Raw genomic sequence first — 14,148 nt, 5'->3', positions numbered from 1 at the left:
TTCTGCTTTGGAGATCATTAAAAAGGTGCGGCACAAAAGGAAAACTGATTCTCTGGATATCTCTGGTTTTTCAGCCATCTTTTCCCACATTTGCCAAGGGATTCAGTGCTCCCTCCACAGCTTTCTTTAAAAAGAACCTGCTGGTTTAGAAAAGGCCGGAACCCCAAGAACAAAGAATTATCCAAGTCTGCCCTTTATGAAGGATTTCCATCCTCCCTCCTACCCTGACAGTCCTTTAATTTTTCCAGGAAAGTCACAACCTCTCCCTTTGGCAATAGAAAGTTTCTGACAGATGGGTTCTAAGTGTAGTCCAGGGTTACAGTTAGCAGTGGTGAGTATTTTCTTATTTGTGGGATTCTTCCACACCTTCTTGATAAGAATTTTCTTTCCTGTCATTCAGTGTGTTTAAGGGGTGACTGAAGCTGTCCATCCTCACTTAGTGGAAGGGGTGTATTCCAAGATGTCCCTGGTGCTAAAGATTTTTGCAGGCCAGTTACGTATCTGTCCTCTCTTGAATATGGTTGACAGTCCCCAAATTTCAAAATGCTGTTTCTTCAGAATTTTGTTACCCTTTATCCTGTTTGAGTTTTAAGCTTTTATTCTGAGGAAGGTTGTATTTTATAAACAAAACCACTAAATAAGTACTTGGGAGTGGATCATTTTGCCTTTTGCCTTCATTTGTGTTATTTCTACAGTTTGTGGGTGTCGAAGTTTTGAATTTTTCTAGTGACCTAGATGTGTTCCTGTAGATATCAGATTTTAGACATTTAAGGGTATGCTTTGGATGTATGTGTCAGAGCTTTACATTACCCTTTTGTCAATTTTACTCTTCCAGTGGTGTTCACAGTGTCAGGCTCCAGTAATGCCTTGCAGTCTTGCAGTAGGCTGTTCACATTTTCCTTTTGAAAAAGACTGCAAAGATCCGCATCTGTAATCTTTCACTTGGGTAAGGGTTCTTTTGCATAGGCTGGGATTCCAAGAGAACTTACAGAAGTCTTGTTTTGATTCTTTCTCTCAGGATTGTTTTCCTGGAGCGTCTTCCAGACCAGTTCAAAGACCTTTTCCACAGGAAAATAAAACCCCACCTGAATGTAAACTCTGACTACCGTCTCTGAAAGAGAAGCAAGATTCTAGGTCTCTTGTCATCTGATTGTTATGATGCCTCTTAACAAAACTCCACGAGAAAAAATCAGTGGTAGCTGAAGTCTGAATGGTTCCCGCATCAACATCCCCTGCTATTTCAGACTCCAGTTTTAAGATTTGTCGGATGGGAGATTGTGGTGAAGACTCCACATTTCTCAGCTTCCAGGTCTCCATATTCTCCCTTCTTGCTCCAGCAATCTGACACAACAGATGCCTCACACTTGGGAGCAGTGTCTGTGGGAATAAAACTGCAAGGTTTTCAGGAAGAAAGACGGGCCAAAGTATAAATATAAGAGATGTTGGCTCTTATAATTACTCTCCATTATCTCAACCCTCTGTGGTCCCCAGGACCTCTTCAGGTGTTTACAGACTACACTATATTAATGTGGTACATATGTGAGGGGAAACCAGATCTTGCCATCTGTGCATACTAGCAATGGTAACCTGGGATATTCAGCACGATTTCACTGTACTGGCATTTTGTATGCTATCACAGTGAAATTTATATGGCAGCCTAGCTGAGTAGAACCAGGACAGACCCTTAAGAATTGAATTTGAATCTGGTGTTTCAAGTATAGATCCAACCGCAGGGAACACCTGATTAATTGCTTCCAATCGCAACAATCATTTGGCAAAATTCTACTCCAGTACTCCATGAAGTAGGCCTAGAAGACTCATGCTTTTTTTCCCTTGGGCAGGAATGTATCCGTATGCTTTTTGGCTTATTGTACTAATATCCAGGGTCATTCTAAAGATTAAGAATGATTACCACAGAGATCACTGTGGCATTCATGTCTGAGCATGCCCCCCATTTCAGTGCAGCCTCATGTGAAAATGTTTGACAGGTTTTCATAAGAAACATCCTAGGGAACAGATCTTTGGTATCTTAATTTTGTTTTCTGCTAACTTGTACTTTGAGCCAGCTAGTTAAGCTTACTTTAAGTTCTTAACTCTGTTCTGACTGTGCATAGACTAAGATTTTACATGGGTAGAATGAAATAAACAGCAGTTTGTTCTCTGCTACCCTGTTGCATTTTTGTTTCATGCCATATTGGTACCAGGTAGGTGAGGGCCCATTCTTTGAATAGCTAAAGGAGCTGCTGTCTTTCTGGGGCTGTCAAACATAGTAACTTTGGTATTTCGTGAAAATGAGGATAGGTTTGCCATAGCCATCCTACAAGGATTACTTTAAGAAACTCCTCTGGACCAGTTACCCACTAGTCCATTAGTTTTGAGAATCTTCCTAAATGTTAACTACACAATGTGGATAGTACAGTTGTGTTGGGAGACAGTACATTATTGTGTATATTAATGTGTTCACTGTTGTAGTGCATTCTCTGATCTCTGCCTTACTCTCCAGTAGTTCGTCTGAGGTGGTTATACAGTCCCTCCGATGTTCGTGTTTCACTGTTGGTCATTACATTTGGGTAATCTGCTGGCAGGTTCCCCTCAGTCGGCCTGATTAACAAAGTCTTGGGTCCTGCGTTGGTTGCTGTCCCTTCCATGACGTCAGGTCGTCAGGGTTATATAAATGCAGCTGATGCCTATACATCAGTCTTTCTTGCCGCGCGGTGCCCGAAGCAGAAGCAGTTCGCAAGTGCCGATCAGCTGACTCTTGACATTTTCGTTTTTGAGTTTCAGAACCGAAGTCTTCAACTTAAAGCTAAGTACCCCATTAGGGAAACTTTTTCTTGCTCCTTATCGATGTCAGTAAAAGTTAATAATTGTATTACTTGTGGGAAGCAAGTACCTCATAAGGATTTTCATTTGTACTGTATTCCTTGCCTAGGCCCTGACCACGACGTACCTTGCTGTGGGATTTGTGCTTTATTTAATCAGCACACTCTCTCGATGGTACATTTTTGCTTCAAAATATTTCTGTTCTCTGTTCAATTATCCAGAAATGGCGTTGGTTAGTCATCCGACTACCGGAATACCGAAAAAATGCAAAAGACAGGCCGTTGAGGTCCAAAACTGCCGACGACACCACTTCTTAAGCCAGTCGCCATTTCACCGTACTCAGTGAGGTGCTTTTGCAGCCCCTGATACCTGCTACTTCTGATTCGCAGGCCTCTACTGGGACCCATTTGGAGTCCAGTGTGCCGCAAGATGCTTCACATATGGAACCCGCGGTTGTCTCTACCTTGGATGGGGTCCGGAGCCGCTGAGCAGGCACTGGCTTCCGAGGGTATTTTTCAGGCCTACAGACTTGCATATTAAACAGACTCCAACTTAAGTGCTAAGGCCTAAATCTCGATCTATGTCTAAAAAAACTATGCCCAGGCCTCATGTTCAGGCCCCTATGCCTAAAAAACAGATGATCAAAATGGCTGAAGATTTAATTACTCTAATCAGGGGTAGTCACCACCCCCCCCCCCCAAGATGCCTAGGATTGAATTTGACTATGAATCTTCTGAACAGGACTCTTCTGACTCTTCTAATGTTCTGGATTTGTCCATACCTACTTATGAGGACTCTGATACAGAGGATTCCATTCCCCTGTGCTTCTCCACCTGAGTATTTCTCTTTTGGGGGAAATTTTACGTACTTTAAGGGAGCATTTCCACTGGGAAAGTCAGGATTTCTCTGAATCCGAAAAGAGGCTTAGGGATTTCCTTCTTGCTCAGCATAGGCCTTTGGCTGTACCTCCTGTACTAGATATTGTTTGTGTTTTCGGAATCCAGTATGGCCCCTGATTCCATGACTCCAGCCCCTAGCAAACCAGACGGGTACTGAAGAGTTCCTGAGTCCCTCAAATTCCTTTGCAAATGTCCTGTTGCGGACCTTGAAACCATTTCTCAGGGGCCCAAGGGTATTAAGGCTTCTATTGCTAAAAATCCTACCCCTTCTGATAGACTCCAGGGCGCTAGATAGATGGGGTAAAAAGGTTTAGACTTCTGCAACCTTAGCAATCAGGGCTTTAAACTGTCGTTTCCATATGCTAAAATATCAACAGCATATCATGGGACTGCTTAAACAGAAAATTATGTTGATTTCTAACTGTGTGGAGAATAAAGATTTGCTGGATTTATTGCATTCAGCTGATCAAGTTGGCAAACATACTTTGCAATGTGATTTTGATTCCTTAGAGGCCTCTTGTAGGGCTGCTGTTACTGGGTTTGTGCTTAGAAGGCATGCTTGGCTTAAGGAGCAATCTCTGCCTGATCATATTAAAGCAAAACGTTTGGATGCTCCTTTACAGCAGGACCGCTTATTTGGCAATAAGGCTGAAGAAGTTGAAAAAATATGGAAGATAAAGCTAAATCTATGCAAACTGTGAAAGATTTCTTTCAAGTGCAACCTCCAAGATTTAGTAGGCATTGGCCTACTAAGAACTGGTCCTTTCCAGCTCCTTCCAGAGCCTCTACGGCCAAACCCAGACATTCCAAAACCACCAGGTTTCAGTCCCAAGTGGCTCCCAGAACTAAGCATTGGGGTACTTCCACTTCCAAATCTGGAAACAAGGCACCACCCTTTGGTAAACAGTCTCAATGACTTCCCTTTGAAATTACCAAGCACTTGCCTCTTATCCACCCCTTTGGGGGGAAAACTGGCTCTTCATTCAAGAAACTGTCAACTTATAACCCAGGACAAATGGGTTTTAAATAGTTTCCCAGGGATGCAGATTTCATTTCCACACGTTGTCAACTCCAAACGGGTGGCCAGACCTGCCCCCAAATCAGTGGGCAGAGGCTCAGTAACAAGTACTGTCCCTCCTAAACATGGGGGCTATTCAGCTAGTACCAGAAGAGGAAAAGGGACAAGGTTTCTATTCCAGACTTTTCCTGGTACCTAGAAAAGACAAATCATGGTGTCCAATTCTGGACCTGTCTACTCTAAACACCTTTCTGGACATTCCAAAATTCAAGATGCTGACTCTTCACCATTTACTTCCTATGCTAGGCAAGGATGCCTGGTTGGCAACTTTCGACTTAAGAGGCTTACCTGCATATCCCAATAAGAGAATCTTGCAGAAGATTCCTACTCTTCAAAGCAGGCTGCATGCATTATCAGTTCTCTGCACTGCCCTTTGGCTTGTCTACTGCCCCCAGGGTATTCACAAAGTGCCTGGCTCCAGTAATTGCATTTTGCAGGCAAAGAAATATTCATATATGGATGATTGTCTAATTCAGGCAGAAAACCAGGCCATTCTTCTAAAACATCTGGCGGTTGTAAAAAGACTTCTAACCTGTCTAGGGTACAGTATAAACGAAAAGAAATCTCAACTGGTCCCCTCTCAAAAATATTACATTCCTGGGTGCAAGCTTGAATACAACTGCCCGGATGGTGTTCCTTGCGCTAGAAAAGCAAATTCATTTGGTGACTTCAAACAGGCGGCCACAAAAAACCCTGCTATCTGCAAGGCAAATACTGCAAGCCTTGGGGGGTTCATGGCCTCATGCATGCTTCTAATTCCATATGCAAGACTGCATATGAGGAAACTTCAGTGATATTTGAAAAGTTTATGGAGTCAACATTGTCACAGCCTGGAAACAGTGATTCCTATCATACCTTGCCCTGCGCCTAGAGTTCCTATGGTGGACAGAGGCCTGCCACCAAAACAAGGGACTGCCATTCACACCACTCCCTGCCGCCCAAACCCTAACTACAGACACATCAGACTATGCATGGGGGGGGCTCATCTGGCAGGGAAGTGCATTCAAGGCAAATGGATCCCAAATCAAATGCACCTTCATATCAATCAAAAAGAAACGCTAGCTGTACAGTATGCACTGACAGCTTTCAAGGGCTACCTTCATCCAGGACAATTACTGATAAAGGACAACACCACAGTTATGTGATGCATACACAAGCAGGGGGGTACTCATTCCTACCCCCTCTGTAGACTAGCCATGGCATTGTGGAACACCGCCTTGCGCTACCAAGTATAACTATAAGCTCAATTCCTGCCAGGAAAGCAGAATGTTCTGGCAGACGAATTAAGCAGAAATCTCATGGACCCTCACAAATGGAAACTGGAACCACGGATTTTTCAACATGTTGACATGCAAATGGGGGAGCCCAGACATAGATCTTTTTGTCTCACCCCAGAACTACCAGTTAGATAAATTTTGCACAAGAACTCTTCACAAAAAAGCCTGGAAAGTGGATTCTCTGTCCTTCAGCTGGAAAAAACGATCAGTCTATGCCTTTCCCCCTCTGCCTTTGCTCTCCAAAGTTCTACTAAAAGTCAAACAGGACAAACCAAAAATGATGATTGCTCCAGACCCGTTTTGCCAACGCTGGTACCCATTCCTGCGCAGTGTCACACATTTCTCCGTGGCACCTGCCTCAGACACCTTCCTTTACTGTCTCAGCAGAAGAACCCAATTCTGCACCCTCCGCTCCAAACACTGAATCTTGCAGCTTGGCTAATCACTTAAATTCACCGTAAGCATCACTCAGCAAACCTGTGATGGATGTCATTTTGGAGGCGAGAAGACCTAGTACTAGAAAATCTTATGCTGACAAATGGAAAAGATTCTGTGCCTGGAATCCATCTCAAGTGATGAGCACAGCAGTGCCCAATTTACGTCAGATTTTGCAATACTTAACTGAGATGCTTCACAAGGGCCTGTCTTTTTCTTCCATAAAAATCCATGCCTCAGCCATTTCAGCTCATTACAACACAGCCCCCCCCCCCCTTCTCTCATCCTCTTCTAAAGCAGTATCTCAGAGGGGCCAAAAACTTGAGACCAGCCAGGAGAGCTCCAACCCCTGCCCTGGGACCTTAACTTTGTATCAGAGAAACTCACTCTACCTCCTTTTGAGCCAGCTGCAATTGCAGACTTAAAATTTCTTTCCTGGAACAGTCTTCCTTTTAGCAATCACTTCAGCTAGAAGGATATCTGAATTACAGGCCCTTATGGCAGTGGAGCCTTTCTTCACCTTTCATGCGGGTGTCACTCAGGACCCAATCCATCATTCATGCCCAAGGTGGTATCCAATGTGGCTCTTAATCAGTCCATTCATTTGCCAGCTTTCTTTCCCAATCCACAGGACAAGGGAGAGCGGATTCTGCATTCATTGGATGTACACAGACAACTTAGATTCTACTTGGACAGGACTAAATCTCAAAGAAAATCTGAACTGCTGGTAGCATTTGCTGCAGAGGTAGAGGGAAAGGCTATTTCAAATCTAGCCATTTCTAAATGGATAAGCCATTGTATTCATTTCCGTTATAAGCACCATGGAAACCCTATCCCCCAGGGGATCAGATCTCATTACACCAGGACTGCATCTACTTCAGCAGCCTTTCTCAGAGAGGTTCCTACCAGGGATATTCTAGATGCTCTGCTACCTGGAGTTCAGTTCATACTTTCACCAAGCATTATCATTTAACAATTTTCTTTAAATCCATAGCTGGCTTTGCTACTACTGTTTTGCAGGGCCTTATAGCTGGGCCTAATGCTGTGTAAATCCATCCTCCCAACCTTAGCTTTGGAAAATACCCAAATGTAATGACTGCAACAGTGAAACACAAGGAACATAGTACATTTGGTACACTTAATGTAAATGTAGATGTTGGTGTATTCACTGTTGCAGTCCTTGTTACCCTCCAGACCCCCCTGCTTTTCTTTTACTTTACCTCTTTTATTATGCTTAAAAGCCTTTTTGGTGTATTTGCTTTTGTTTGGAGGTATATTTTTGTGTGTGTATGTATACATATATGTATGTGTGTGTATATATATATATATATATTTTTTTTTTTTTTTTTTTGCTCCCCATTTGAGGGGCACCTGACATCTGGGGCAAGAAAAACTGGTGTAATGGCGTCTGCTGCATGTTTTATACCCCTGACAACCTGATGTCATTGTAGGGACAGCAACCAACACAGGACCCAAGACTGTAAATCAAGCCGACTGAGGGCAACCTGCCAGCAGATTACTCAAATGTAATGACTGCAACAGTGAGTGTACTCTAACATCTACATTTATGGTAAGTGCACACAATTTTACTTTTTTACCACTGGATTCGGAGTTGCAGACCTCACCCCATTAGAGGTGAGTCATCAGCAGATCTTGGTGCTGGCTTGTATTTTGGGCTGCTTTAGCATCCAAGCCAGTGACTGAAATCGGTCTGGATTTTGCTCTGGGATTAATGTGGCATGGAGCTGATGTGACTGTTTTCATATTTAAAAAAAAAAAGCTGGTACAGGCACACTTTTTATGCTATACATACCACTGATGTCTGTGGCATGTTGACACCAGCTTTGTGCATTAATGTTTGAAAGCTGTGTAAGTTGGGTTTGAGTGAGATGTCCAGGTGTGCCATAGCACTGAATGTAGTTAATAATGCAGCAGTAATGTTAACTTTTGATTCCAGTGTTTATGGTGAGTGTGATCGTACATTTTTTTTTTGTAGACCACTGTTGTGTAGGAAAATGTAGTGATACTTTAGAGCTATGACAAGTACTGTAGGTACTTGTTTAAAAAGTTTCTATTCTAAATTTTTTTTTTTCCTTTTGTAGCTACGGGAATGTTTTTTGGCTCTGCTCCAAGCCCTATGGGTGCTCTTTCACCTGCTATGACTCCTTGGGCTCCAGGAGCTACACCTGCCTATGGAGCTTGGTCTCCCAGTGTTGGTAAGTTTTGAAGTGTGTTCAGGTGCTGAAAAGCCGTAAGAATTTGCCTAGCAAAGTGGGTTAGTTCTTGAAATGTTTTTCTTGTTTGCTAAGAAATCCTAACTTCTGTGTTTACAGGTAGTGGAATGACTCCTGGTGCTGCAGGGTTCTCTCCTAGTGCTGCATCAGATGCCAGTGGGTTCAGCCCAGGGTATTCCCCAGCTTGGTCACCCACTCCAGGGTCACCAGGATCACCTGGACCAGCTAGTCCTTACATCCCTTCTCCTGGTAAGTAGGAAAAAAATTCTGCACATTTCAATACATGTATGTATCAGAAGGATTGTATATTCGCATGTAGTGTAAAACATTGAATAGTGTTGAACCAAAGGTTTTCGGTTGCATATGGAGTATTCAATGAGTATGAAGTACTGCTAGTTGAAATTTTTTATAAGTCTAGAATTTACTTGTACCAGATAGGTTTAGTAGTTTGAGTACAAGTTCTTTGTAGGCTATGGTTTGATACATGCAGTACCATAAGCTGTAATTTTCTTTATGTATTAATGTCTGAATGTTAACTTGAAGTAATCCAGCTGTGAAGAGAACTGCAAGCAACCTTGTGTTTTTAAAGCAGATATTTCGAAGTACGTGTTGTGGTTGCTTAAACTTTATTCTGGGTAGCAGCTTGTAGTACTGTAGAGATTGGAAATGGAAATTGTCTAAAAACTAGAGCTATCTTTCTAAGTAGGCAGTTATGGGGTATGCATGTATTTTTGCAGCTGAGATCAGCACTTGTGCTGGATGCATGCTGGAGGAGAAGTGGGAAATGGGTTAATGGAATTAATCTTTTCAGACTGAAGGGCTAGACAGCTTTACTGATCTATCATTGTTCCTGTACAGCAGGAGTCTTGCAGCACATCCCTTCCAACACAACCACATGTTGAGGATGTTGCGTTGACACCATTGAGGGTGGGGATTTGTATGCAGGGAATAGTTTCATTTTTTTGCCTGTTGTAAGCAGGTGTTAACACCCCTCCCACTCCAGCCACATGTGCTAAAGGATATAATCTTGGTGTCTATTAGTTAGATTGCTTTTCTGCTTTTGTGCTTAACTAGGAAAGCATCAGTTCTCGTGTTAAATGAAGGCTATGATATAGTTTTTAAAGTTGATCAGAAGATTAGTTTTTGTATAGATGCTTAAATCATCTAGCTGTGGAAGCCTTTTTGCTTAGTCTTAGTTTTCAGATGTATTAAACATGTTTACAAACCACCACTCCTGCTTCAAGAGGAAAAGCAATACTGCTTGGAGGATATATCCCATCTGAAAGTGAGAGGATGTCCTTCCTCTTTGGGCTCCAGCCATGTGTTTTCAGGAAACTGGAGAAAATGTGAAAGACTGTACAAACAGTCACGCATTTCTTTTTCATGCATCTCCGCTAGAGTTAGCAGGAATTCTCAGCCAAAACCATGTCATCTTTCCCCACCCAAGAGCAGAAGCAAAAAGGGGTGGGTGATGCACCCCAAAAGTACCAAGCTTATGAAGAAGCAAGGCCAGGTACATCCAAGTCTCAAGGACCCAGCAGGGAGCAGCTGTAACTCCTTACAGCACCTTCCTGCACCCACCACCCAAGTAGCACCCCCCAGTTTCTTCCACACTCTCTTGCCTCCACCTCAGACTAGGAAGCAGGCTTGCCTAAGACTACCTGGTAATGAAGAGCTACAGAATGCAAATTTAAAAAAACTACGTAGATTCTCAGGGATTCCCCATACCAAAAGATTAGCAAAAACTGGCACAGGCTCAAATTCTAGGTGTACTGGCACAGGATTTAATAGAGCTAGTACCCAGGAGCAGATTTCTATTCCAGGTTGTTCCTGGTCCCAAGAAAGGAAGGGTCACAGAGGCCTATTCTGGACCTCTCCAACATCAAGTTTCTACTGGTCATAGAATTCCAAATGTTCCCCTTGCAGAAATGTCTCCCTGTGAGCCTCTTAGCTGTTGTATCCACCTTGAATCTTAAGGATGCTTACCTCCACATCCCCACTGCACAAGATCAGACTGTTTCTACACTTAGAGCATTACACTTCAAACTTTTGTGCCTTGCGCCTTGTCTGTTTGCTTGTCCTCTGCTCCCAGGGTATTCACAAAATGTTGTCGGCAGTAATAGTTTTTACTTGTACCCGGATATCTCTCATTCATACAGCTTCTGTAGAAGCAAAGTTATTCCACCAGGTTACCGTGGTTTGCCTTTTGAGTACAGTATTCCCCCTAAACATACAAAAATATCCCCTCCAGCCATCCACCAGAGTAAAATTTCAAGGAGTATACATGCAATTGAGAGTAAAAGGCTCATCTTCTGGACAAGAATCTTGCTCCTATTGACACTTCAGTGAATATCGGGAAGGACCAGTGCTTCAGCCAAGGAATACCACTCTGTACTACTGTACATGGCATTGTGCAGTGTAACTGTTTCTGTAGCCAAAATCTACATGAGAAAATTGCAGTGATGTCTCAAAAGCAGAGGGTGCCAGCACCAACACTGTTAGCAAACTTCTGTCTCCCTGATGATGTTTGTGTTTCACTGTTAGTCATTACATTTGGGTTATCTGCCTGCAGGTAGCCCTCAGCCGGCCTGAATACCAGAGGCTTAGATTGCTGCATCTGATGCTGTCACTCCTTCCATGATGTCAGGGGTATAAAACTGCAGTTGATGCCATTTTAATCTGTCCTCCTTGCCGTGCAGTGCCTGAAGCAGAAGCAGTTCGCAAGTGTCAGTCAACCGACTCGAAATTTTCGTTTTCGAGTTTCAGAAACAAAGTCTTCAAAAAAGCTAAGTACCCCATTGGGGATCCTTTTTCTTGCTCTTAAACCAATGACAGTAAAAGTTAATTGTCTTACCTGTGGAAAGCAAATACCTCAAAGATTTTCATTCATACTACATTCCTTGCTTAGGCCCAGACCACAATGTCCCTCACTGTCAGTTTTGTGCTTTATTCAACCCCCGAATTATTCGTTGTCTTTCTATTTTGGCAGCTCTGCAGCAAATTATTTTGGTGCTCTGTTTAACTATCCAGAAATGTCATTGGTAAGCCATCCCACTACAGATATTCCAAAAAAACTTAAAGATAAAAGACAGAAACCGCATTGGTCCAAAGCTGCCAATGCTTCCGCTAAGCTAGTCGCCAGTTCGCCGTTACTCAGTGAGACACTTATGCTGCCCCTGATAGCCACTACTTCAGATTCGGAGGCCTGTGCTGAGACCCATTCGGAGTCCGGTATGCAGCGAGATGCTTCGACTATGGAACCTGCGGATGTCTCTACCTTGGGGAGGGTCTGGAGCCCGCTGTGCAGGCACCGGCTTCTGAGGGTGTATTCAGGTCTACAGACTTGCATTTCAGACTGATGCCATCTTCTTCTTCAAGGCCTAAAACTCGACCCACGCCTAGAAAACCGACGTCCAAACTGCATGGTCAGGCTCATATACCTAAAAAACAAATAATGGCTGAAGACCTTATTACTTTAATTAGGGGAAGTCAGCCTTCCCCCTCTGAGACCTAGAACTGATTTTCCTTTTGATTCTCCTGATCAGGATTCTGAAATTTCTGTTTCTTCTGATTACTAGGATTTGCCCTTATCTACCTATGAGGATTCTGATGCAGAGGATTCCATTCCCTCTGCTTCCCCTCCAGAAGATTTTTCTTTTGGTGAAACCTTGCACTCTCTTAGGAAGCATTTCCGCTGGGAAAGCCAGGATTAGTCTGACTTCAAAAAGAGGCTTGGGGAATTCTTACTCCTCCCTCAACACAGGCCTTTAGTTATCCCTTCTGTTTTGGACATTGTAGATGCCTTCTTGGAGTCCAGCCTGGCCCCTACACTTTACCTCCAGCTCCCAGAAAACCTGACAGGTACTACAGAGTACCTGACTCTCAAGTTCCTCTTCAAGAATCCTACTGTGGACCCAGAGACCATTTCCCAAGGACCTAAAGGATATAAGGCTACTACTGCCAGAAACCCTACCCCCTCTGATAGATTCCAGGGCCTTGGATAGATGGGGTAAGAAGGTATACACTTATGCCACTTTGGCCATTAGGGCCTTAAACTGCCAGTTTCATATGTTAAAGTAACAGCATATTATGGGACTTAAACAGAAAATGATGTTGATTCCTGACTGTGACGAACGTAAAGAATTACAGGATTTAATGCATTCTGCTGAACAAGTTGGTAAACATACTTTGCAGTGTGGTTTTGACACTCTAGAAGCATCTTGCAGGGCTGTTGTCACTGGGTCTGTACTTAAAAGGCATGCTTGGCTTAAGGAGCAAAACTTGCCAGATCATGTTAAAGTTAAATTACTGGATGCTCCCTTAAACCAAGACCGCTTGGCAGAAGTCCTCAAAAAGATGGAGGAAAAAGCTAAATCTATGCAAACGGTTAAAGATTTCCTGCAAGTACAGCCTCCCAGATTTAGTAGGCATTGGCCTTCTAAGAATTGGTCCTTTCCAGGCCTTCCCAGTCCAAACCCAGGAACAGCAGACCATCTAGGCTACAGTCTCAAGACATACACAGCTCTAAGCAGTGGGGGACTCCCACCTCCAAAGCTGGAAGTAGTAAGACACCCCCTATGGAAAAATGTCACAATGACTTAACCTTAAAACTTCCAAGCCCTGCTCAACTGACTGCTCCCTTAGGGGGAAAGATTGCCCTGCATGCAAGAAAATGGGAACTCATTACCCAGGACAAATGGGTTTTAAATATAGTCTTCCAAGGATACAGATTCCACTTCACACTTTACCAACCCCAAACGGTTAGCCAGACCTACACCCAAATCAGTGGGCAGAGGCTCAACAGCAGGATGTTCGTGTTTCACTGTTGCAGGCATTACTCTTGGGTTATCCTGCTGGCAGGCTACCCGCAGTCGGCCAGAATTCCAAAGTCTAGGTCCAGCGTCGGTTGCTGTCACCTCTTCCCTGACGTCAGTGCGCCAGGGGTATAAAAGATGCAGCCGACACCATTTTCTTCAGTCTTTCTTGCTGCGCGGTGCCCGAAGCAAAAGCAGTTCGCAAGTGCCGGTCGGCAGACTCCTGAGATTTTCACAGACTAATTTCAGATCCGAAGTCTTCATTAAAGCTAAGTAACCCCGTTGGGGAAACTTTTTTTCTTGCTCCAGACCAATGTCAGAAAAAGTTAACAATTGTATTTCTTGTGGGAAGCAAATACCTCATAAGGATTATCATTCTTACTGTATTCCTTGCCTAGGCCCTGATCATAACATTGCTAGCTGTCTGTTTTGTGCTAGTCAACAAACGCACTATTAAGCGTCTGTTTGATTTTGCTTATTACTTTGGCAGAAAATTCAATTACATAAAGCTGCCGGAACAGCCGACGACCAGAGTTTCTAAAAAAACGCAAGGAAAAAGAGAAAACAGGCATCAGAGATCCAAAACAG

At 43.4% G+C, this 14,148-nt stretch overlaps 1 protein-coding gene across 1 annotated transcript in view; it reads left to right on the top strand.

The window, feature by feature from the left end:
- POLR2A (RNA polymerase II subunit A) overlaps nt 1-14,148 on the top strand; it is a gene marked incomplete in the record, with an annotated part of 2,048,627 nt that overhangs the window by 1,939,822 nt on the left and 94,657 nt on the right. The window contains 2 exon segments of the mRNA XM_044077036.1: nt 8,615-8,728; nt 8,846-8,995. Of these exon segments, the coding sequence (XP_043932971.1) occupies nt 8,615-8,728; nt 8,846-8,995 (264 nt within the window).

Source organism: Protopterus annectens, chromosome 7.part0, assembly GCF_019279795.1.
Source record: "Protopterus annectens isolate FY-2018-M chromosome 7.part0, PAN1.0, whole genome shotgun sequence".
Taxonomy (NCBI): Eukaryota; Metazoa; Chordata; order Ceratodontiformes; family Protopteridae; genus Protopterus; species Protopterus annectens.
Note: the sequence above shows the minus strand (reverse complement) of the source record. Positions and strands in the feature narration are given on the sequence as shown.